The sequence below is a fragment of the Argiope bruennichi genome, chromosome 10, assembly GCF_947563725.1.
Source record: "Argiope bruennichi chromosome 10, qqArgBrue1.1, whole genome shotgun sequence".
NCBI classification, from domain to species: Eukaryota; Metazoa; Arthropoda; class Arachnida; order Araneae; family Araneidae; genus Argiope; species Argiope bruennichi.
In genome coordinates this window covers 39,535,634-39,562,402 of record NC_079160.1, presented here as the reverse complement: position 1 = coordinate 39,562,402, position 26,769 = coordinate 39,535,634, and the positions used below count along the sequence as shown (strand labels likewise).

Below are 26,769 nucleotides of genomic sequence, written 5' to 3'. Positions count from 1 at the left end.
AGTAAAACTCTCATAATCAAGAAAAAGCATGCTTATATCCAAGTTAAGACGACTTGCGCAGATAATAAAAATTTAATTAATATTGTAAAAATTAAAATTTGCTTAAAAAACTCTTTTTAAATGTAAAATTATCATTTTTTAAAATACATTTTAACAATTGAAATGTTTCGTTATATAACTTCTTAAATGAATTGCACTCAAAAATAATAAATAATTATATTGAAATTAAAAAAATTTAACAACAAAAGAATATTTTATGATAATTCAGATAGCAGTAATAAATTCGCCTCATTATGCATTTTCTACGAAATTGCATTCAAATGCAATTTTAAAAAAGACAATGAGTTGTTAATTTTTAAAATTAATTTAGAAAATAACATTGAAGTGGGAGCCGGCATAGGGGTAGCGCGTCTTCCTCGTGATCTGGGCGTGCTGGGTTCGAATCCCGTTTCGGGCATGGTTGTTCTTCATCTGTGTTCTGTCTGTGAAGTGTGTGAATATGCCTCCCTGTAAAAAAGGGTTATGCAAGCGAATGTATGCGAGTCATCTTCATATGAGCTAGAAGTCAGACTTCTGCCCTCGGGTGCTCAGGGGTCCTTACCCTCAGAAGCTACTGCAGCCCCTTTCCGTGGTAACACGGACACATCATCATTATCATCACATTGAAGTGGAATGCAGTTCAGTCCAATATTTTATTCATCACAATATTTTCATGCAAGTCATCAGTATCAGCAGACAACTCGCCAAACCCACGCTGCATCAAACATTCAACTTTTTTTTTTATTTCGAAATTTAATAATTTCAAAACTGATATAAAAATGCGTTCACCTCTTAATTCAGACGTTTTATATTAACCCTTTTTTGCACAGTGTCTCGGTTTTTAGTATTGTTAACAGTTATTCGGAAGCAAATATAAAATAAGATTTAAGAATAAGTGTTTATTTTTTTATGGTTCTGAGAAATTGATTCAAATTACTGTTTTAAATTTTCATAAATATTAACAAATCACCAAAGAGGGCATAAAATTTATTCTAACCCATTTCAGTGATATATAAATTTGTAAGCAAATAAACGAATTTCGATGTAAGGGTTTAATACTATCGAATATTGCAACCGAATTATGTTTGAATCATGAACAGGACTATTTACTGATTTTCAATATTGTATAGCGTAGTTTTCTTCGAAATATCGACTCGAGTTATTACTGATTTGTTTTGACAGTTTTTTTTTTTTTTTTTTTTTTTTTAAGATTATCTCTATTTCAGAGTTCGCATTTAATAACTGGAGGAATAAGGGTGGAAAAGAGCAGTAATATTTTTTTTATCATTTTATTTTTTAAATATAACCAGTTGATGAAAGAATTGATAAATATTATTATAAATGAATGTGTTGAGATAGAGAAAAAACTAGCATGTATGCAATCTTTGTTATATTTACATTATTTTTTCCATGAAATTTTCTAAAGATTTATATTATAAGACTATTTGCAGTCTTATAAGTACAGTCAGTAAATCAACACTATCTACAAATTACAATATATCATATACAGAGTAAATGATAAATCTTTTTTACTCAACAAAGAAAATATATGAATAAATTTAAAGTTTCGAAACACGACCATTTCAACTAGAGAAGAAAAATTTTAATACAAGTTAGAAAGTTAGCATTTTGGTAACAGCACAGCAAATATTAAAGGAATTACTATAAAATACAAACAATGAAAAAGAAAATCAATTCAATTTCCTTTCAAACAAAGTAACAAAAAGGATATTTTACTGGAAATATTTTCTTAATACTAGTCATTCCTTTAGTCATTCCTTTAGTAATTCCTGCTTTGATATTACTGTTAAAATTATATAAAATTAATAGAACTTCCCGTTTAGTAGTTGTTACCTTTATTAATTCCAAAATGAAAATTTGAAATTTTCAGATAAATTTTCATAATTATTTAGAAATTTTTTCAACAAAAGATTAAAAATTTCACATAGATTTCTGGCCTTTCCGCTCAAAACAGTACATTTTTTTATTAGCTTTTCCAAGCACAGTTCAGTTCTCTCATAAACTGTCATCTGCTGTAGCAGATGACAGTTAGACATGACAACTTAGACATGAACTTAATTCTTCAAGTTCAAGAAATGAAAAATGTTCTAATAATAATATCGAACTTTTTTAGTATCTTTCTTAGCCTGTAGTGATCACCGCTCATGCTTTTAATCAAACATAGCTATCACAGTTACCACCAATAAAAATTCATATCCATGTTCAAATGCCCGAACATTATATATTTATACTCTACACAACGGGCATCTGATGTCGACTTTAAACCATTTCAAAATGCACTTCTTATGAAAGCGATGATCACAGACTAGTTTCAGCATCCTTTTATATTTACAAGAATTCAAACATATTGAGCATTCTATTTCAACATTAGAAGGCAGTTCCACAGTTTCTTCTTTAGGCATATATTGAAGTTCGCCGTGATAAGGCACGCATTCTGGATCCCTGAGTAAATTCATTTTACCGCAGAGATTGCACTTCAATGCGCGTTCCTTTTCTTCATATATGCCTGATCCACTTTGTTGCTTCTCTTTGCAACGCCTTGGTAAGGATGGTCTTGAGGGAAGTGCTTTGTTCCTTTTTCTTACTCCCATCTGAACAAGAGAAATAATTACAAAAAGCTTGTCAATAAATATATATTAATTAAAAAGATATCTATATCAATGATAACAAATAAATATAAAAAATTAAAATTCTTAGTTTCTTACCTCAATAAAATAATTATATCATATAAATTAATAGCGAAGTTATTTTTATTATTTAACCAAAAGGTTTAAAATAGTTATATTTACGTTGTGTTTTGAAAGTAACATAATGAGATGAATTTGTAATTTCGAATCAAAGTCAGATGATGAGGACGATACCTGAGCTGACATTATCCCCAACAAACTTCCGCACCACACCAATGGAAGGACATTTGGCTATGACGTCAGATATAGCATAAACCGTGCATGCATACACGATGGATTTTCAGTTAAATCGCGTCTCGAATTTAGAATTCTCCAACCTTGAAGCCGAGATCTTACTATTTGGCCACTACGACCCTTTAACTAGAAGCAATGATCTCGCTGAAACTTTATCGCATATTATCTAATTAATGTACTTATTATTTACTGTCTGTCATTAGCGAATAACAATTACAATAGAACCTAACAAAATGTGACCATAGACTTTTTTTTTGGCAATCAGACTCTGGCATGCTGTTAATAATACCAAAAACTGGAATTTGTGCTTTAGAAGCCTTTATTTCTAACTGATTGAAACTAAAATTTGACAGAACTACAATTGTAGTCTTAAAATCACATATTAAGTTCACAATTAATTGCATTTTAGAGTTATCGATCGAACAGATATTCCTTTGACAGATTTAGTTCCAACTTTAATGCAGATCTGCATTATATATACTAAATTTGTATACAAAATTCCATCTGTCTAGCTCTTCACATTTTGTAGCAATTGTGTTCACTAACGTCAGATAGTTTGAACAGGCATACTTTCACTGAATGAATTTCATTCAAAATTTGATAGAAATCTATCATTTTGAAATAGAGACCCTACACCAAATTTCACTTAATTAACTAAAAGTATTTTTGAGCTATCATGTTCACAGACTGGCAGAATTCCAAAAATGTATTCTCAAACGTGGAGAGTTTTGAAATACTAAGATTTGTCAAAATCCCGAGCTCGAATTTTTTATTATCACAATGCTTTCTCTCTTTATACTTCGTAAGGGAAGGTAACCACAGATTTGGCTATTCTGACTTGCCATTAAGACATGCGGATTAAATCTGACAGCTAACTCATCCCGCGAACTTATCACGACAGAGTTAGAGGGAACTGAAGTTGAATTCTAAGGACCCTCACCGGCCACGGTGCAACCTTTACCGTAGGAAGCATTTTCTGTCATCGTAGGAGTAGCCGACCCTCGCCATTTCTGCAGCCATCAGGCTGGCGAGAACCAATCACCATACGGGAAGCTTTGCATCCTCATCTCTTGTAACTCTCCTCTCCCGTGGGAAAAATGACAACAATAGAAATAATCTTGCTTATGTATTCTTTCGATAGCGCATCCTTTGCTTCGTTTTCGGTCTGCTCATCTTTATTTCACTTTAATAATGCCATTGCTTCACTTACAATTAATTTACTGTGATTCAGTTCGATGGTTTTGATCATTTATTTTTTCATTCATTTATTTTACTACATTTACGTTTCAAAGATTTCAAAAAGAACGTCAAAAAGTTGCAACAGATAATTTGCCTACATTTCCTTATTTATTTAATTCGATGAAAATTGAAAACTTTTACTTAAGAAGAAAACTTACCATTCGGCGTAATAATTATTTATACTTCTCATCTGCTGATTTTAGCAAGTATTTTATTACATATGTACGCTACAATCAATGTGGTTAATTCGTTATTATTAAGAACAATCAGGATTGTTGTTATTAACAGATTTATCACATTTGGCATAGCATATACATGAAAAAAAAAAAGTTGACGTTAACTGCAAAACTATGTTAAAATCTGTTTTAGCATATTATGACAATCCTCCCGGCTAATCTTAGTTGCGAAAAATTATTAAATAAAAACTATTACGCTTATTCGGGTCTGATGGGATCTGCAATATTATTTCAAGTATTACTTCATTAAAAATAAATCAAGATATTACAATGGAGGAGAGAATCTTTAAAAGCACTTATATCCAATAGGCATTTCATCTTTCGTTTCTAGCTGTAATTTAAATGTTACATAAAACATAAAATTCGACAAATATACAGAAAAAAACTGAATTTTGATTAACGCAATATTTTACAAAAGTAAATGATAAAATACTGATAATACTAATATTACACAAATTACTTATAATGTGAATGAATTTTTAATTTATATATCTACTATTGTTTATTAGATGTCTTATTCATATAAAAGCTTTTTTTGTGTTTTGAAATTTAGATCATGCATTAAAACTTCGAAGAAAGAAATCTGAAATTACTTTTTATAAGAATAATTCGCTTTCAAAAGTTAATGCTGCATAAATATGTAGCACTTAATTAAGTGTCCTTTTATGATGGATCTCTATTTGATTACAATCATAAATAAAGTTAAAAATATTTGTACTTATGCAGCGTACATAGGAAAGTTTGTCGAAAATAAATAATAATTTCCCAAATGCGACTTTAAAAAAATGGTAATTACATGCGAAATTAACTTTTTTTATTTATGAAAACTAATGAATCGGTTTTGGGAAAATCGAATTCATTTATAGCCATTAACCATTTTATTTATACAATACGTCTAAAGGTGATATATTGATTATTTAGAAGACGTATCTGATAAAAAAAATTTTGAATATATGTTTTAATTTTATTTTTTAGTAGCCTGAAAAAATCGTCTGAAAAAAAAATCTCTTCCGTCATTTCATCAATTAAATTATCTGCAAGGGAAACAAAAGAATTTTCTTTCCACTTTAACTGTTGGGAAAAAAAAATCTTTTTTCATGTAATTGTTTTCAATCAGCCTCCTAAAAATTATCAAAATAAATTAAACTATATATACAATTTTTAAAAAAAAATATTTCGTCCGCATCGAAGCATTACATCCTACAGCTTTTGTTTTTGTTATATAGAAATAAAACTATCAGTAAAGATACAATTATAGTTTATTTCTTCAATGTAGAAGCCGTACAGTTAGAGGAAATTCTCGAATTTCTCTCGTACATTATGACATACACAAAACACTAATGCACAGAAGGCATGAAGATTTTAAATTCTTATTAATAATTGTCACAAATTTTTAATTTTTTTAGAATTGATATAATAACTCACAAGTTATTTTTGTACAATGTACAAGAGATGTCATAATTGAAAATAACGATAATAATATCAGCGAATAAAAAATATTTCGTTTTTTAAAATTTCTAATAAAAATGCCAATGAACTTCTCTCTTTCTTTCAGAAATCACTTACTGAAAACAACACGATAATTGTCATGTTTTTGGAACATTACGATTTATTCATTATCAGAACGGACAATCTTTTATTCCATTCAAAATAGTCTTTGTAATTAAGTCTGCGAAGAATAATTATTAATTTATCGCTCATAGATCGTTCATAAATCTGTAGAATCTGGGATAATTTATAGGTAGTTATTTTCATCCTTTTTTAAAATTGCTTTTGTGGTAAGGCAAATCTGATTTCATAGTACAGTAGGATTCGATATCGTACTTTACACGGACAGCTGGCTTCAAATATTAAGGATTATGATTTTTACATCTTTCAAAGATATATTTTAATGATAGGTTATGACTTCTGTAAAAATGCATTGAGATCTTAATAAGAAGACGCAAAAAGCATAAATAAGATTTTTTTTTTTTTATAATACAGCAAGATTTTTTGTTTACACAAAATAATAGCACTGCATTCAATTTGGTTTGAAAATTTTTTGATGAACTAAGCGTAATTTTTTTAAATTGCTTTTTATTTTTATTCGGACCAATTTAAAAATCATTGTTTCACATAACAATGTTTTTAAAAAAATGGCTTCTTAATTAAATCATTTCATATTTACCAATTTTTTTTTCTGGCAAATGTTTTTCGAAATGCAATTTTAATGTTGAGATATTATAAATGGAATATTTGTACTTAATTTTAGCATTTCTGTGCTAAAGTTCGTTTGCTTGTGATCTGAATCAAGAATTAAAAAAATAATTACTAAACAAAAAATTATAAAAAAATAAATGTATGAAAATGACATCACCATTATATTAAAAAAAATTAAGTAAAAAAAAATTGCTTGCATCTTTTAGTCAGAATATTGTGTATTAAGTTCTTCAAAGTATCATTTCCAATAAATTCAACGAAATAATCTTTTAATATTAAAATAATCCATTCTTTTATCTTAAAAACTATACGAAAAAATTCGTCAAATAGTTCGTCTAGCGTTAAAAATATCATAAAATGATTCTATATTTCAATATTTTCTCTTATTTTTACTATATTTTGAGGAAGCGATCAAGCAAATAAAAGAATTTAAGCTAGACATTCTATATATATATATATATATATAAAATTAAAGAAAGTATTATTTATGTTACAATAAATAATAATAACAATAAAATGAAATATCAGAATAAAAATTTCTTCACTTAAATGATTAAAGATAATAAATCGTTCGTTTTAAAAAATCAACACATTCTTAATATGTAAAAATATTCTAAGTAGGCTTACCTTTTTTATTCGTTTATAAATTGTAGGAAAAACTTAGTTTATTTCACTGAATTTTTTATTGTTGTTGTTTGTATTGTTTAAATAAATTGGTTTATAATAGATCCTGATTATTATTTTAAATTTCTAAATGTTTGCACCATACTATCAAATAAACATGCCAAACTAAATTTTAATCTACCGCTATTGAATAATAGTAGTTAAAGTTTTTACAAAAATGAAATTTATCTTCATGTGTTAGAGTTGAGGTGTAACTAAAATTCAACTCAAGCTGAAACTGTCATTTAATACGGGAATGAATTTTTATGACTTACTGGAGAATAAAACTTTAATCTGACAAATGGATTAGATATATTTTAAATGCGAAGTGAATTAATTATATGAAAGAAAAAGAAATGGGATTTAACTCTAGCCTTTTTCTTAGTTTGTGTAAAACATTTTTAATTTTTGAAATTTACTTCATTTATATACATTCCTTATGTAAACTGTTTGAATTATCGTTTTCTTAATTATACTGGAATTATCATCGCATTTTTTTTCGAACATAGTCTTGAAAGAAAGATCCGAAATCACTATGAAAATTGCTTATAATCCATGATTTTGCTGAGTATGATTGTCTTTTAAGTATATGAACACCTTATTATAAATTATGTGAAAGAGAAATCAGGCTGTAAATATAATTTGCATGAAAAAAAAAAAAAACAGAAGAAGAAGAAAAAAAAAGAAAGAAAGATAGAAAGTCTGTCTGCCTTTACTTGCAGCAACAAGCTAGTTCATGTGATATCAGAATGACGTAACCCACTAGTTGCCCGCGGTGAGCTGTGTTGTTCAAATGTTTGTTTACCTTGTAATGAATTTTTATTCTGGAGCATATGCCGAATAAGCATTCTTACATCAATGGATTTTCATCTATTACAGAAGTAAATTTTGAATGCAAATCTTAAAGTGTAAATAGATATATACAACTTTATTTAAGATATTTTTGAAAACATCTTGATACCAATGAAATATATTACGCTATTATTGAAAAATTATTCTATTATACAAACAATATTCTTGTATTGCGCGAATTTGTTTGTGAGTACACTATTATTGAGTATAGCTTCAAGTAATTTCTTGTTTCTTATTAGATTCTTAATTCTTTCAATTACTTTTTTTTTTTACTTGTTATTCGAATTAAAAATTTATACAATATTTTTTACATTTCACAAACTATCTTTCCTTTATGAAAATACGTTACCTTACATCAACAGTATTGTGATGCGTAAATTAAAAGTATAATTTTATTTTTTTTTTATTTGAAATCTGATTTAAGACACAAGTTAAATGGATTAGCATACCTGTCTTTATAAATACTATTATAGCATATATTACTGTATAAATTGCACTAAAATAACTTTATCTCTATTAATCTGTCCTAGCTGTATGACTTGTGATATGCTTTTAAATAATTAAATTGAGGAAACAAAAAGTTTAAAACCTAGTGTTCTAAAACAAAACAAAGCAAAAGAAAAAAAACTGTATATTATAGCACCACTTTTGTTTTTAACTTCATTTGTGTCGAGCAGCTTAACTGAATCCTAAATTACTAGAATTTTCCTCATGATTATAGGTTTTAATTTTCACTTATAAGTGTTTTTAGACTTCATTTATTTATTTCCTAATTTTGCAATTTTAACTGGCAGAATTAGTGAGTCCATTTTCATATCGTAATTTAAAAATCCAGATAAAGGCTGACAAAAATGTGTCATGTTTATCTCTAGGCTAGGTTTAAATATAATGTATTTTGTATTAAATTTTGCAAAAAAGAAAAGAAAAATTTGACATTTTTTTTTCAATGGAAAGTGTTAAAAACATTTTTTTTATATATATATAAAATTGTGCAAATTATTCTTATGGATTTTTTAAAAGTAAGAGCTCTGCAAAGTATGTAATTTTTTTCATTAAATTTGAAATATTTTATTCTCTAGACAGCAATGATGAAAAAACCTTTTATAAAAATATTCAATTTTTAGGAGAGTCATGATAACATTTAATTTTAATATTTCAACTGTATTAAAAAAATTCTCAACAAAGTGAGTAGTAAAATTGTATCAGGTATAATTTCTGAAATTGTTAACAATGTTACTTGCAATATGAATGTATTTTATCAAGAATTATTTATATAAAAATACCATTGATTTATGAATACTATATCTTGATCATTTTTATTACATTGATTAATGTTTATCAAAATTTTGGTTCGCTAATGCACTATGTGTATTTAATTGTATTTTTTTACATTGTTTCTGATTTTTGCTTGTAAATTATTTTGTGTTGCAGATTTAGAAATAAAAAAATTTATACTCTATAATTCTTATTTAGTACTCAAAGACATTTTTCTGCTTTGAATACTATAGATTTGATATGCTTTGATTTTTTCTAAAAGATTAAGCAATAATTCAAAAAATTTGCCAAATATGAATGAGCTGTTGTTGGTATTGGATTTATCCTGCTAATATATAGATACTTGTGCATTGGCGACTTTTTACTTAACTGCATGCCACTGATGAGCATTTGCCTTAACCAAATGTCATTGATAAACACATTCAATAGACTAACAAAACATCTTTAGTGATTAATCTCTGGTTGCAATAAACATAACATCTTTGTCATTTTTTTTTCTGATTAATTGTTTAGATGCATTTCATGACACAGACATCGATATTTGATAGAACAACTGTATAATTTATTAAATAGTTTTTTTTCCTACCTAATTTAATTGTTTTTTAAACGTTGTTTATTTTAACTTTCATTTCTTTATTTTCACTGAATTTTTGTCTTAAAAAAATGGAATGCTATTATAATACTTTGCTTCAGGAAAGTAATATTTTTAATTAAGCATATGCACATTTATTTGATCATCCATGAATGACTTTTGTATTTTATTTATTAGATCATTACATTTTGACATGATCTTCAATATTTAATAAGCTAATTAATCAAATTTGCTTATTTTATGTATCTAAAAAATTTGACATTAGTAGCTTGATAATGAAAAGAAATATCCTATACATTCAAACTTGAGAATGATTAATTCTGTGTTTGGTTGACTCTATGACTGTTAATTCCATGATTAAAATTTTTATATTATGTAATTTCTTTAAGGGTTACAATCCTAATAATATGAATTCTAATACGATCAAAATTTAATTAGAATATGTCTTTCCAAATTATTCCATTTATTTTAGTATTCTAATACAAAAATTGCTGAGTAATATTTCTTGAATTTCCTGACCATTGTGTAAGATACACAAGCTTGTTTTTCTTTCACTAATAAAATTATTGGGTGTAAAGTTAGAGGAACTCAATTAACTAGTTGGTTTACTACTTGTGAGTTTTTATTATTTTGATTCTATAAGTTTCATTTAAAATTGGACTTTACATAACAATCAAGTGTATATTATTTGATTATCATTTGTAAGCACTAGATTGTTAATGGAAAATTTACCATTGTCAAGTTACCATTTACAATTGTCAGACACTGTTTGACAATTTCACGTCAAGATTGACTAAAGTATGTCAGAAATCTTTTTTATATACAGTTTACAAAAATTAATCACAAGTGTTGATGGAAATAAAATTTATAGACATGTAATGTAAACTCTACAGACAAGTAATATCTAAATAACCGAAGTAAAACATAGATATTACTTGTTTCTGTAAAAATGTATATGTATTTTGGTTCAATATTTCCAGTTTGACACAGTATGCTTCAAGTACCAATCAATAACTATTGACTCAAGAGTATTAAGCAAAGAAAGTAATCTAAAAGAAATTATTTATCGTGTTTATTTTGTGACAGAATAAGAACAAATGAAAAGAGGAATGGTGCACATAATTTTTAAGGCTTATATTATTTAGGAATAAAATCTCTCTAAAAGGGATTCTAATATTTTATTTTGTGTGTCAAAACACTGTAGAATAAAGTTTTTACATTACTATTGATTGAATGAGAAAACAAATATAAATAAAATTTGTAATATAAAAAGCCTTGTGTATGAAACTTTGATGATGAATCTATTTGCAGAAATTATCTATGTTTTTATTTTTGTAAATTTTTCTTCATTAAACAGTTTTCTTGTTAATTTTTATAGAAGTTTAAATCCTGCAAGATGCTTTGCACTATTTTTCTTCATAAAATTCAAATCATCATTTCAGTGATAATATATATACAACAAATGAGATTATAAACTTGTTTAAAAAATAATGTTGAATAAGAATCCTTTAATGGGGTTTACACAGTAAATGAATCTATCTTTACAATCATGATATAATTTCATAATAATCTACCAAAACTATGACAGAGCATTATTATATTACAAATATTTTTTTTTTTTGTAATACAAAATAAATATATTTGAATGAGTTTTACAGTACTATAAATAATAATAAAATTACTTGATATTGTATAGTAATCTATTGATATCTTCAACATGATTTAAATTGTTGAGATTTTGAGTGGAGTTGTGTATATTTAAATTCTGTTCCTATACACTTAAAATATTTTTGAAATATATATTTCATTGTGTTATATAAAATTGTTTAATAGATTTATTTTTGAATATATCTTGTATAAATATAAAAAATAAAATTGTTGTTAATAATTTTTATGCATTTTTTTTTCTTTTGAAAATATTGTTTATATTGTATTTTTAATGTAAAAATTAATATTTAAAAAATTTAATTATTGTATTTTTTTAATATTTACAACATTAAAAAATGATAAAGATAGCCAAAATGAATTATCAGTAACTGCTTAAATAACTAATGTGAGGCATTTTGATACGAAGTTTAACAATGGTCCCTTACATTAAACATTTATTTATATTAACTTGTGAAACAGAAGGAAATACTAAAAACAATAGATTAAACTTGCATACTAATATATAGTCTATTTTAACTTATTCTGCTTTTTAACAAAAACAATATCTTATCAAAAGGAACAAAATTAAGTGAAAAGGCTTACCAAAAGAGCTATACTAAAACTATACTGTCTGAAATTCAAAAATATTTATTCTTTTTTACAGCAACATTTCTTTTGTATAGTAAATAAAATCAGATTTTATGTACTGTAGGGAAATAAACACTGTATAAATAAATAACTGAGGGAATAAACATTATATAAAACATTCTATTGGATGATTTTAGGATTAGAAAGGCTGATTTAAGGTATATAAAATTGCTGCTTTCTTTTCAAATTTATATCCAACTTAATGGAAATTGTCGATTAGAGATGATCTGATCAAGATCCAAAAACTTTAAAAAAAAATTTAATATGTAGAATTTATCAAAAATTTTGTTGTTTTCAATTTGCTAAACTTCTGACATTTCGTAGATTGTGTAAAATTAACAACAGAAAGGAACGACTTGTCTACTAAACTTTTGAAATTTCCTAGATAGAGTAAAATTATCAACAGAAAGGAACGGCTTGACTTATTCTCTTTTCACATAATTGGATATTGTTTCAAAAATGTATTTTAAATATTTCTCAATAATAGTACGACTCGTAAATTAGGGAAGATGGAATCGAAGGTGGCTGTAGAATGGAACAATGCGTATCATCTAATTGTATTTGCATGTCGTCTGCTTATTCTGCAGTGATTCCATATCTATTTTTTTTTCCAATAGATATCAAGATTAAATTGTCATGTCACATGAGGTGGAGAAAGAATTTCTCTAAAAATCTTTTCCTAAATCAACCAGTAGTGATCCTTCCACCGCATAAAATTATGGATCACGGGTAAGGCCAGAAATATCTTGCATGGCATTGGCGGACAGTAATTACGAAACATGGATCGTTGGCGGGAAGCTAATACGCCAAGGTATATCTATCTGGCTTTTTACGTTTTGAAATTATAGAGTTCAGTTGTAACTGAACAGACAGACAGACAGTCTGTTTAATTACATGTATTTCCTAAAATGCATTTAGTTCAATATTTGATAGAAATCTACATATTTCATCCATCTTACTCAAATCATTTTTTAGTTATCGTGTTCACAGACGGACAGACAATTCCCCAAAAATTTCCTACTCAGAAAAGTCTAAAATGTGAAATTCGTCAAAATTGAGAATTCGAATTCTTTATCACTACTTTCACTGTATTTCGTATGCGAATGGGCGGGGGAAAAAAGTGTCTGTGGTCAAGTGGTAAGGTCTCATCTTTTGGGCTTGATGTTCGAAGATCAAAACCCGATTACCGTCTTTAGGCCTAATACATGTTAAGCTGAGGATTAAACGACCTTCTAGTGATATGTCATTTGACTTTTTACATTCGGAAAAGTAATTCCTAGCAAAATTATTCATCTAATACAAAGACTTGTTTATTGCTCAAAAATATAATAAATAAATATGTTTAAAGTTGAATTTCCCCGAAATATTAATCTGCATCTGCTTACCAGTCTGTAGGTATTTTTAACAATCAAAATTTTAAAAAAAAGAATAGATAAAACGTCAGAATGATGCACCGTCTTGAATGGTTCTTGAGAGGAGACATCCGAGTGTAAAGGGTTAATTTTGTAGAAGAAGGCGTTTCCTCATTATCTAACCATGGTTCAGAATTACGATATAAACTTCAGCTGAGGTGTCATCCTTGTCATCTGACCGTGGTTCAAAATTACGAGGTCCGTCCCAAAATAGCCCTAGTGTTACTTTAAAAACGTTAATATAACTAAACTTATAGATATTATACAAGCTATATAGTGGCAAAAACTTTCACATTAAGAATTATAAACTTACAATTATTTCTAAGCACTAAAAATAATCCTAATACTCACATATTTACTAAGAATGCATTTCATTATCTTTCAGAATGCAAAGATTTAAAACCTTCTGATTAAATTTTCAAGTAATTATTATTTTTTCTTTCAGAATTATGTTTTGGAACTCAGATCCACAAGCGTATCTTATCTTAAAGCAGAAAAGTTTTCTTAATGGGTTTTTTTTTTTTTTTTTTTTTTTTGTTTGTTTTGTTTTTATCTGGCATTTCCTGTTGAACAAACTGATGAAATTTTTATGCTACTAAATATGATTTTATGGACTGCTTATAAGCCAAGTTTAACCTCCGAAAATGACCTGACAGATGACCAAATTATATTTTTGCCTTAATTTAACATTTAAGAATCATAGTTGCTTTGTAGTAGAATCTCAATTTCCGAATTGTATTCGAGAGTTCGAATTAAATTTCAATGTTTCTGCTGGTATATGTCTCTATATTCAGGTGGCTGTAATTTTTCTTCTCCGAATTCATATCTATGAACTTGAAGTTTACCAATTCACAGGTCCTATCCAACGAACTGACAAAAATTTCAAATACAAATAAGTGAACTTCTTTTCAGATATCTTACTCGCATTTTACCTCCGAGAATCTGGCAGATAACTAAAGTATGCCTTTTATGAATTATAATTCCTAAAAATTCCTATTCTAGGTAGTAAATTGTTTCGGAATGGTAAAATAACTAGTTTGAAAGCTTATTCCAATGAAGATCCTACGTTTTCTGTGGATCTGGTGCTAATTAAACCTGCCATATTGAATCGAACGTCCTCCTGTAGGGCCAGCATCGAAATATGCAAAATAGTGAATTATACTAGGTGTCATCTTTTTTCTCTGACGGAGATTCAAAATGATCAGGTCCGATCCTTATTATCCTTGAGTAGTTTCGAAACATAAATGATCATATTTCGCGCTCTTCCATAGACTGATCGAATGATTTCATGAATATTATGTCTTGATTCCAGTTGTAAAACCTTATTAAACTTTGGAGTTAGAGGTCTTTAGATTCATAAATCGATTTCATCAAAGATCTGATCTATATTCTGTGTATGGGTGAATCTAAATTCGAGGGGCAAATATCATCTAATTAGTATGTCGTGTAGGGCGAGGATCTACAGGTTGATATTTCTTCCTCCTCATCTGACCATGGTTCAAAATAAAGAGAACTAGCCCTTTTGATTCGTCAAAACGTAATATTAATTCAACAAAAATGTAGTTATGCCAAATGGTTCAAAAAACATGATGATTTAGTTAAATTTTTGTTTCGTTTTGAAACAACACAAGGACTATTCTGGGCCAATCATTCTGAGCTATGGCTATCTGACAAGAAAAATACATTAATCTGCATCTTACTTTACATACTTCGATATCCCACCATAAGAATCTTTGTCTATCTGTATTGCTTAAGATTGATCTATGGGATGAATCTTTGAATTCGGACCTAAGATCATAGATCCGGCAGTTACCACTAGGTTACTAGGATTCTTTAATGGTATAAAGCGGCAGAAACATCCATCAAATCATCTCGAAAGTGTCCTTTAATCCATCCTCTTGGAATAGGCTTGACATTATCTTTGCAACTGGCCATGGCCCTTTCCCTTCATATTTCAAGAGACTCCATATTAAAGGATCGGATCAATGTGGCTGCGGCGAAGTAGGCGATCCCCTTCGTTATGCCACTAGCTGCCCTCTCGCCACATCTTTTCATCTCGAAAAACCCACCCACGACCTAGAAGATATCTGGTGGACCAACGTTATGAGAAACAAGATGCCCAAGGTTAAAATTAGAAATCTTGTGCGGTTCCTACAAGAGAAAGAGGAATTGATTTCTCCAGACCCAAGCCCAGTATAAATTTTCGTTTCATTTCTCAACCAAGCTCTTCTCCAGAATATATTACCTTCAATAGATTTCATCTACTCCTACTCCCCTCCGAACACCTCCTTCATCATTATAATATTGTATATAGTTACTTTTTATGTGTATTGATGATATTTTATGTCTTTTTATGTGTATATTGATATTTTATGTCTTTTTATTTGTATTTCTTTTATCTTAATAAATACTCCCACGTATATCCTTTCAACCGACAGGATATACTAGAGATTTCAAGTTCGGGGATATTTTGTGACGAAAGAATAGTATAAAGCAATTTATGCTTTGATACAACTTAACTGTCATCGAAACTGGCATGTTTTGATTTGTGTTTTCTGGTAGTTGTGCTGAACAACTCGGTCATGAAGATTTTAATACGTTATTAAGTATTAGAGCATATTTTTAATTTATAAGATATTTTACTTTAAAAAAAATCATTTCATTAAATTAATTATCCTTTTTCGACTGAAGATTATTTTCATAATGCTAACAGTTATATATTTAGAGGTGAGTTCTTTGGTTATTTATATCTTTTCTATTCATTATTAAGCTTTGAAATGTTAAAAAAAAAAAAAAATATTTAAACTGACAATCGTTTCGTTTACAATTAAGAATCTTATTCAAGATTTTAGGTACAATGTACTGAAAAGTAAATTTTAAATGTTTTTTACTGTGTGGTAAAATTACTGATTCTTTTTAATAACATTTTATTTGGATATTGTTTATTGATTATAGAACTTATTGGATTATTATGATTGGAAATAGAACTTAAAGTTTGCTCGTTATTTTAAATATATATATATGCTTTATTTATGCTTCTGTTGTAATTAGAAATGATTGACGAATCTTTGCCACCCACCCAGCCCAAAAATAAGTCCTAAATCCAGTTTATTGCAAAGAAATTTGCTTTAAACAAGGTCTATTAAAAATTGATTCTATTTAAAAATCACTTTAAATGCAAATTTATTATTTTTAGTAAAAATTTGTCAGTATAAATATGAAATGTGTAAAAAAAAAAAAAAAAAAAAAAAATTATACTAAAAATTAGTTTTGTTGCTCATATAAAGCATTAAAATATTTGCATACTTGTATTATATAATTCTAAAAGACGACTCGTAATTAAGGCATAAGGTAATCTAATCTAAAAGAAACTTTGTGTTAAATTGATTGTTCTATAATTCGAATACCCTTACTATTTGGAAAACGATTTGCTTTGAATCGTATTTATTATAATTTATAGATCTTTGGGATCAAGCATTCGCTATTAGAGTTTCCATTACTATTTGAATTAAAATCTATTATTGTTTACTGAATATTATATGGAGGTAAACCACTTTAATGAAGAAACATATTTAACAAATGCTCATATAAAATGGCCGACGTATAATGTATTTACATTCATTTTATTTTCATATTTAAAAACAGACAATAGATTTGAATCAAATATTCCATCAACTATATATTTAACCTTAAAAAATTAGATACTCTTCTGTTATAAACATAATACATATATTCAAATTGGTGCATTTTGGCTTGTTTCTTTTTTGCATGTGTTTGACGCCACACAAGACTATCATATAAAATCCTGATTTTCCCATGAGCTAACGAAACTATTAAATTTTCACTTCTTCTGGTAGCGAAAATGTGGTACTTTTTACTTCCTAGTATACGTTATATAGAGAATGTATAGTAATCATAAATAAAAATCGAACGCGAGATTTTGACGAATCTCCACGTTTTAGCCCACCCTCAGTTCAAAAGGCACATTTTTAGAAAATGTCCGTCTATCAGTCTGTGGCAAAGATTACTGAAAAATGATATAAGCTAAACGACTGGAATTTGGTATACGGTCTTTACACGAAATTTGCAGATTCCTATCAAATTTTGAATAAATTCTGTTCAGAAGTACGTCTGTCTGGCTGTTCGAATATAAGTTAACACGATAATTACAAAGCTAGATAGATAAAATTCAATACACAGAATTAAACATCTATAATGTAGACTCCTGTCAAACTTTGAATTAAATCCAACTACGGATTGACTGCTTGTCGGTCTGTACTTTCAGAAATATGTAAAACCGATAATTCAGAAATGCAATCACATAAATATATCAAATTTGGCACAGGATTTTGTAATTACAAGTATAGTTTTGTGTCAATTTTTTTTCCCCAATCGATTGAGAAAAACTTCTAAACGTGTCTAAAACACAACTTCGATCATAGGATATTATTGGCCGCATGACAGGAATTAATCGCCAAATAACTCGCCAAGGATGATGCGATAGATTCAGTAAAGATGCAAAATTCACACCAACTTCGTAACAATTGTATCTCGATGCCATGTACTAAAAAAATTGACATTATTTAATGAAGTTGTTTTCATCTAATTTGCTTCTCTCTGCGATATTCTATTAATCAATCACTGTTTCCTTATTTTCTTTCTTTTCGCTTCCTCGCCAACTTCCACTAAAAGGAACCGGAAGTGCAGACATCTTGTCATCATTTTTACTTTCTCGTATAGGAAGTAAAGAGAAAATATTGTAAACGTCAAAAAATTCGAACTCGAGATTTTGAAGGATCTCCACGTTTTAGACCTCCATGAGTTCCAAAAAGACATTTTTGAAAAATGTATATCTGTCGGTAACAAAGATAACTATGTATCAAATTTTATTTATCGAAGTTTGTGTTTTTGCAATTATCAGTATTCGGACAGTCAGACAAATAGACTGTCTATTAATGGATTGCATTCAGAATTTAATAGAATACAAATTTCATCCGTATTGTTAAAAATATTTTTGAGTTATTCTATTCATAGATAGACATCAGTCAAAATATTTATTTTGGACTCAGAAAGGTCAGAAAGTGAAAAATCGTTAAAATCTCGAGGTTGAATTTTTAATATTACAATCTTTTCTCTGTGTACACTTCATATGCCAGAAAACCAGCTGGTGTCCTAAAACTTATCGCGCCCGGGTCACCAATGTGTGAGATTGGGATGAGCGAGGTTCTGGGACCTTATGGTTCGCAGCTGAGTAACATGACCATGATACAAAAGCAATTGCTCGTGTAGCGTAGCTGTTAACTGGCTTATAATCTTTCACCACACTCTCTATTAAAGGTGTTATCACAGAAAATCCTTGCATGGCATTGGCGTATTATAGATACAAAATATTAACTTTTGGTGTAAATATAGCATTTTTAATGGATCTTTGGCGATTGCGTTTTAGATTGGCAATTGTTTTTAGTAAATTGAATTTGTGTTTTAGATGCGTTTTTCGCTGCCAATTGAAACGAAATTGTGACAGAGAACTACACCTGTAATCACAAAATCTCGTACCAAATTTGATATATTTAAGTCGGTGCGTTTTTGAGTTATCACATTTAGATTTGTCTGAATGTACATATCGATAGATGGCCAAACTGTAGTCGGATTTGGCTGAAAATTTGAAAGGTATCTTGACTATAGATGCCAAATTTGTGTACCGTATTTTATTCATCTAGGTCTCATCGTTTTGTGACTGTTGTTAGTTTAAATTTGAACAATTGGACAGATAGACTTCCTTCTAATGGTATTTGCACAAAATTTGATGAAAATATACAACTTTGGTGTAAACACCGTATACTACATTTCATCCGTCCGTCTCAGGGCATTTTTGAGTTATCTTTGTCAAGAGGACATTTTTGAAAAAATGTATTTTTTGAACTCAAGGTGTTTCTAAAACTTTGAGATTCGACAAAATTTTGAATCGTCGAGTTTGAAATTTTTGACGATTATTGCACTTTTTTCTATACTACGAATATGAGAAAGTAAAAAGCAATGGAAAACCAAATCTTCACACCATAAGCTACTACCAAGCTTTTCCTTACTTGCGGAAATAAAATGAATAAGAAAATATATCAGGAATAACTGACAAGTGATTTAATATTTCTGCCTGTCAAATTCAACACTATCGTGAGCAACATTATTTACGTTATATCCCTAGCGGCAATGTTTTCAATGATGAGCTTTTCATTGTTACACAAATTGCAACAAATGTATATCAGCGCGAATTGTCACCTCATTATAGACAAGAACAGCTGCCTTTGGAACCATTTTATTTTCAAAAACGGAGGTTATTTTCAGTTGTTTTGGAAGTAGCAATCAGGGCATGACCGATCATGCTTTTTCAGTTCTGGTGATCTTCTGTGCCTGGCGAAGCGAAAGCGATTGGAAAAGAAAAGTTTCGCCAGGGTTGTTGCACCTGGAGGATCCTTCCTTGTTACTTGTTCTTTTAGTACTTTCACCAGTGAACAAAAAAAGTGCCATCAACAAGAAAGCTCTTGCTTCCCCTTTACCAATACACGAATAATAAGTGGTCTATTATTTCTCATGGACCGATATTATGCGATCTTATTTTAGACATTTTTTTGTAGAAAAGGGTATCGTTAACTTTTATTGTGTCTGGTTTTCGGGGTGTTAAAGTGGGTTTATTTTCTTTCGTCGTTCTCGCTTGGCTACTTTTAATACCGGCATGCTATTGTGAAGGGCGATACATATTAAAGCAATTATAGCGGTTTATTATTTTGCTTTTTTGAGAAAATAAAAATTTAGAGCGTTTGAGAAAATATCATATAATGCTATAAATGCAAATACGAACGTTTTTATAATCTGTAAATTTTTATATTCATATTCTTTATGGTGATTTTGTTCATTTTTTTTTTTTTTTTTAATTTAGTAAGTTTAAAATCTTGATGTAGGTCATTTATGCTGTTGTAAAAGTTTTACATTTAAAAAATGCTGAATACAGTTATTAAAATAATTTTTTTAATTTTAAGGGATATATATAAAAAAAAGTTCCCTTTGTGCAGTAGTTTTCCTAAATTTTTAAAATATTTTTTTTAATAAAATGATCTTTTTTTTTATGTATATGAGCTATCAAAACAATATTTTTTAAAAAAAGCATTATAAAGATTATGAAAAAAATGTACATTGTGTACTTTAATTTGCCTTTAACAAACATTTCCCTACTTTATCTCCATTTAACATAAGTAGTAAAAAATTGGCAAGCTGCAACTTTATTTTAATAAACACAAACCATTTTTGATGACCAATCGGTCAGCCGAAATTATTGGTTATGTCTGAATTAAATCTTTTAAATTTTAAACGAATCTGCAATTTTAATGTAAGGACATTATGCTAAATTTTACCAATGCACTAGTTACCCCCCCCCCCTTTTTCTTAGCTTTCTTATTTGCATATACACGGGCAGATAAGTGTCTAGAAGAATTTAATTTTTTTTTCTCTGAATTCAATGAAATTTGAGCATTTAACATTCATACAAATTAAAAGTAGAAAATTAAATGTAGCATGTTAAAAAAAATAATGCATTTTTAAAAAAGCAGTATATTTTAATATCGATTTTTTTTATAATTAGAATAATTTCTTTATGTATATATCGCTATCGTTAAAGTATGAAATCGTTATTTCATACAGTTTAAACTGTTATTTTATGAATTAACTAGATAATTGTGGAATAACTGATAAATCATAAATTATTTCATAAAAAAACTTAGTTTTATGAAATAACTGAATTATAAACTTAACCGTTACACGTATACTTGGTATAAGAAAAGATATAAACTGTTGAGAAATGCCGTTTTGAAAGTATTTTATAAAAATGTATTAGACAAAATCGGATTTCTTTTTAATGTATATGCTATATTTAATTATATCTATGTATCACTAACACTAACCAGTATATTCTTTAAATACAAGTAATAAGTACACTAACCAGTATATTCTTTAAATACAAGTAATAAATAAAACATATACTTTAGCAATCATAATGATTAATTTTGGTGAGAGGTTTAAGGAATATCCTTCATTTGTCTGCCTGTTTTTCTTAATATATATATATATATATATATATATATATATATATATATATATATATATATAAATTTAGGTATATAATATATAAATTTAGGTATATAATAAAGATGCGAATACATTCTTTTGTTTAAATTAAGAGCATGGAGAATTTTTGAAATTGTGAGAAATAGAAAACAATCAAGAAACTTTTTAATTAATGCTAATTAATTGTTCACTTATGCAAACAAATCCTAGATTTTCGGATTTTTATTCCGAAAATAACAGTTTCTATAACTAGATAACCAGCATCAAATAAAATCCAATAAATTAGAAGACTCATTAATAAAGTAAACTATTTTACCTCAAATCTTCTGTATCCAAGGCAGAAAATATTCATATTTCAACTGTTGAAAGGCGAATGTAGACAGGGCAACTTGATAAATCCAGTAGGTCTGAAAATTCCGAGCTTAGTGTTTGCTACTTATCGCCGATGATTTGGTAATTTCTGGTAAACATGTTAATCTCATAAATCAAACACCGAATGTAGTTTCTTCTGTGAGCTACCGAACATTTTGGAACAAGGTACTCAAACAATGAATCTTTTATCTCTAAGTGAAAGGTTATGCCCATATTGGGTTCATATTTTTGGACCGGTGAATCCGTTATCAATAGGTCACAGTATTTCCTGACTTGTAGAGTCAGATGGTAGATGTTGACAGTAAAAATTTGATTTGTTGTTGACGATCACTTAAAAATATTACAGGTAATTTTCATTTGTAATCGTGTTATTGAAATATCACAAAATGTGAAACCGGCGTTTAGTACAAACCAACATGGGGGAGGGTGTCCAATAGAAACATTGTCGCATCTCTTTGTTCTCAAACTAGTATTCGAATTTTTATACATCTGTTTTCGGTTATCTGTTTTGGTTTCTATTCCTCAAATTCGTTCAAAAACCAGTTTTCCTGATCCATATACGACAGTTTTCTGTTGCATATTCATAACTCGAGTGATGTATGAACATAAAATTTGTTTTTATACTATTGATCATAATTCTTATACATCTGTTTTCGATTGCGCATTCGTAGAACAAGACGATTTATGTTCGTGAAGTTTGTTTTCAAACCAATGTTCGAGATCCTTTTCGTTATTAAAAAGACTCATTTCCTAGAAACTGAAATCACTTCCGAGAAGTATGTGAGTTGTGATACCGATATCATGATTCATCAGGAATTATTTACTGTTTATGAATTAAAAGTGTTAGGAAATTTCGGCATTAAGGTTATAAATTCCAAATTATTTTGTCTCCCGTACTTTATTGAAAAAATGATGCAATGCATTTTGAACCTGCTTTTGTGCGTCATTAGTATTGTTGTGTTCGTGCATCAACAAAAATAAAATGCAGACAAACGTACTATAAAACTAAATATTACATATAGATAATATTATCAAATTTACATCAACTTATTTTCATTCAACATTCTAGCATCATTTTTAATCAACAAGTTCCAAAAGTATCACTGTTGCCAATCTGAATTTTACAACTATTTACAAAATAAAATTTATAATTATTAAAATAATCGTTGGCTACTTTTAAATAAAATATTTACGATTTATGCCGCAGCAGTATGAATAAATCACTTCACGTGACATTAAACATTAAACTATTTAATCGGTATCGTATCTGACATTTATGTAACCTAGCAACTGTAGCTAATATAAAAATTTTAGAATTAAGACATGAGATAAATACGTGTCGTTATGTTTGTAAGATGTTTTGGTTCGGTATTGGTCTCGGGTCCTGTAATGACCGTTTATGTTTTTATATGTTTTCCACGTCATATCTGTAAATAGTTCATCATGTGTTCAATTTTATTTCCTCGTAATAAATTGTATTTAAATTAAACCTTTCCTTTTGTCGGACCCAATCTTTGGAGACTTTTTATTTGTCACCATTTCCACTGCAATACTCTAATATCAAACGGCTGAATTCGCAGCCGTTTTATAAAATATTATTGTAACAAAAAGGATGAATTTTTCGGTTGCTAATTAAAGCGATAATGTTGGAAAAACGTGGAAAAGTTCTCATTTTCTTTTAAATGGGTGACTTATTTCAATGAAAACTTCGAAATTATTTTGTTTCTCAAAACACTGGTGTAAAAGATTCTTCGAAATAATTACTATTCGTAATTGTTTTTTTAAAACTCTAATAATACAAATAATGTAAAATATATTCTGAATTAAAAAAAAACACCTTAATCCTCATCCAACATACAAATGTTTTTTGATATAATCACTTTAGTTTAGTTTTAGTTAGTCGCCGAAGGTCATTAATCTAAATTCAGTTTATGCATATGAATCAACAGTCTGAGAAGAAAAAGAATAAAAAAACTTTTATTTTCAAGAGAAAAAGAAAAACAAGCTACGATATTTTTCTTATTTATTAAAGCGAAATTTTATACAAGATTCTTTACATAATTAGTTTTGACTTATTGATATTTTGTTCAGTTTGCAAACTTCATGATTTATTGACGTTTATTCTCTTTGCTAATTGGTTTATTCATCCGTTTTGTTTCTTTTGAATATTTTTTCATTCGAACAATAATGTACCCATTTGGAACATAATATAGAGAAAAGGGAGGGGGGAGTGACTAGTCTGATATGTTGATTTTTTTTTTTTTATTTTCTCCGTTTTTGTAAGTTCTTGTTAATATTTGTTATAATTGAGTGAAATCGCAATCAATTCAATCGAATCGGAATCAATTTTAAATAGTAATTATTTCCTCTTTGACATTGAATCCAGGTATTTGTATTTTATCAATCTCGTAATGATTTTTTTGAGTCATGAATTAAATGGGATATTATTTTTTTTGTTTAAAAGTCATTATAAATAATACTTAAAGAAAACTAAGGAATTAATTATCGCTCATTATAAGAGTTTCTTCGGTAAATTTTCAAATGAAGTCAATGAAATTTTAAAAAAATCGGTGTCAAAGTTGTTTTCAAATTCATCTCCTAATCTTAATCGTGTTGCTTATTGATTTGGGAATATTAATAGTATCATAATGATCAAATTTCAGAATAAAAAAAGTGAAAAAGGCATTTCAAATTAACTTTTTATTTCAACTACTAAGCCTAAGCATATTTCTCCATGATCGTTACGTTCCTAAGCACTACTACTTAATGTTTTTCGAAAACCAACCAATAAAAACTAATTTTTTTTTTTTCAGATTTTTTGAAATTACTGTTTTGAAATTCGACCGTGATGATGTCATCTGAAATCAATGAGCAACACTTTTTAGAATCGAATTATTTTTCGGTTGACAAATTCTGATTATGTATAAGTAACTATAGCCCATTTATTTGACATTTTTTTTTCATTAAAATAAAATTTCTTAAAAAAAAATCGTCGCCTGCCAATTTAGAACTTTTATCGATTATTTTCTTTTACGTAACATTTACTTAAGTAGAATCCAAAAATGTTCCTCAATTTTTTAAAAAGTTAAAAAATATTTTTCTATACTTTTTTCGAATTCCGGATCTATATAAGCTATCATAACTTTCGACATCTCGTTTTATAAACCTTTTAGATGCCAACATTTTTCAAATCAACCTTTTTCTCTAAGATTATTAGCTTTTTATTTAAAGCTTTTGACTCAGGTTTTGCATAATTAAAATTTCTACGATACTCTAGTTAAAAATGGGATTTATTTAATTAGTAGAGATTTAATTCTAATGTCGATTAAAACCGACAGATAAAACGCGAAAAATCGATTCTTCAACATACACCACTATCCCTCTCACATCCTTTATCTTAGTGTAAATTTACAGATCTGTTTTTGAATAGCCAATTCAAAAATTTAAACCAATAGAATTGTTGATATACATTTATCCTCATGTTTATACTCTTCAATCCAATTTGACTGGATTGCATGATATGTTTTGAATTTATTTAACTTCGTGATACTGAAGAGTTTGCATATTAAACGGAATAATTAATCTACTACTGAACTAATAATGAATATGCTACTGAATAATTAGTCTGCATAATAAATATTATTAATTAGCAGCCTTTGGTGACCATTTGGTTCGTCAGAAATATTGGCTATATTTAATTGCAATTAAATCTTTTCCGCATAAATAAATTTCATAATTAAGGAACAAGCATTGGTTCAGTATGATTTTAATAGCCTTACACATGTTCTATTTATTGTGCGCAAGAACCTTCCTAGTAAAAACTCGCAGCTTTGTAATGCCGTTAAAAAATTAAGAAGCAGATATCTATATCGAACTGCGTGTTGCTTTTTGCTGCAATATGATTTCTCTTTCTCATTTCACGTGTAAACTGTGTGAAAATTAGCAGAATCTTTCCTTATTAGTTCTTAATAATGGATAAAAAGGACATGGATTAATTTAGGATGCAAAAACAGTGGCGCATTTCCGTCTAGATAGACAGCTGTCTAAATCGCTGAGTTGAGAGAGAATACTGTCAATCTTTTAAAGTATAAATTAATTAAATATTCAATTCATTTAAAATAAAAAAATAAGCTTTGAACTACTTTATCATTAATTTTTTTTTAAATTTCACTTTTAATAAATTTTTGAAAATGCTTTTTTTATTGTATAAAAATATTGATTTAACCTTGCTTAAAACGAAATTTAAGTCAATTACTTGAAAGAAATCAGCCTTTCTTATACTGTAGCATTTGTAAACGAAGTTTGCACTGCTGATGTAATACATATTAATAATTTATGTTTAAAAAATTAGCTATCAGAGGTTTTTAAGAATCGTCTGAGTCCTATGATATTCTAATTTTAATTAAAAGCAAACTACAAAAGAATTTTGTATAGTGTAATATTTTATGTAAAAGTAGTTTTTACATTTGAAATATTATATATGAAAGGAATTACATAGCTAACAATACCAGTGTATCAATTAGCTTAAAATAAATGAT

At 28.1% G+C, this 26,769-nt stretch overlaps 1 protein-coding gene and 1 long non-coding RNA gene across 4 annotated transcripts; one reads left to right on the top strand and one right to left on the bottom strand.

Annotated features, from left to right (window-relative positions):
• Window positions 1-1,687: 1,687 nt before the first annotated feature.
• LOC129988743 (RING finger protein 24-like) lies at window positions 1,688-22,388 on the bottom strand. 2 transcript variants are annotated; one of them, XR_008785677.1, is made up of 2 exons: window positions 7,283-7,455; window positions 1,688-2,651 (listed from the first exon to the last, which is right to left on the bottom strand). XR_008785677.1 is itself a non-coding variant. In XM_056097013.1 (2 exons), the coding sequence occupies exons 1-2, from the start codon at window positions 22,209-22,211 to the stop codon at window positions 2,286-2,288; spliced, it is 402 nt and encodes a 133-aa protein (XP_055952988.1). In that variant the 5' UTR covers window positions 22,212-22,388; the 3' UTR covers window positions 1,688-2,285. The 2 variants fall into 2 exon arrangements, 1 of the variants encoding a protein (XP_055952988.1); XM_056097013.1 differs by lacking the exon at window positions 7,283-7,455 and adding an exon at window positions 22,176-22,388.
• Window positions 8,079-25,170, top strand: LOC129988744 (uncharacterized). Of its 2 annotated transcripts, none has more exons than XR_008785679.1 (3): window positions 8,079-8,199; window positions 12,950-13,143; window positions 25,045-25,170. It is a non-coding gene; the product is annotated as an uncharacterized LOC129988744 (long non-coding RNA). The 2 variants fall into 2 exon arrangements; XR_008785678.1 differs by lacking the exon at window positions 25,045-25,170 and adding an exon at window positions 14,190-14,265.
• Window positions 25,171-26,769: the final 1,599 nt, after the last annotated feature.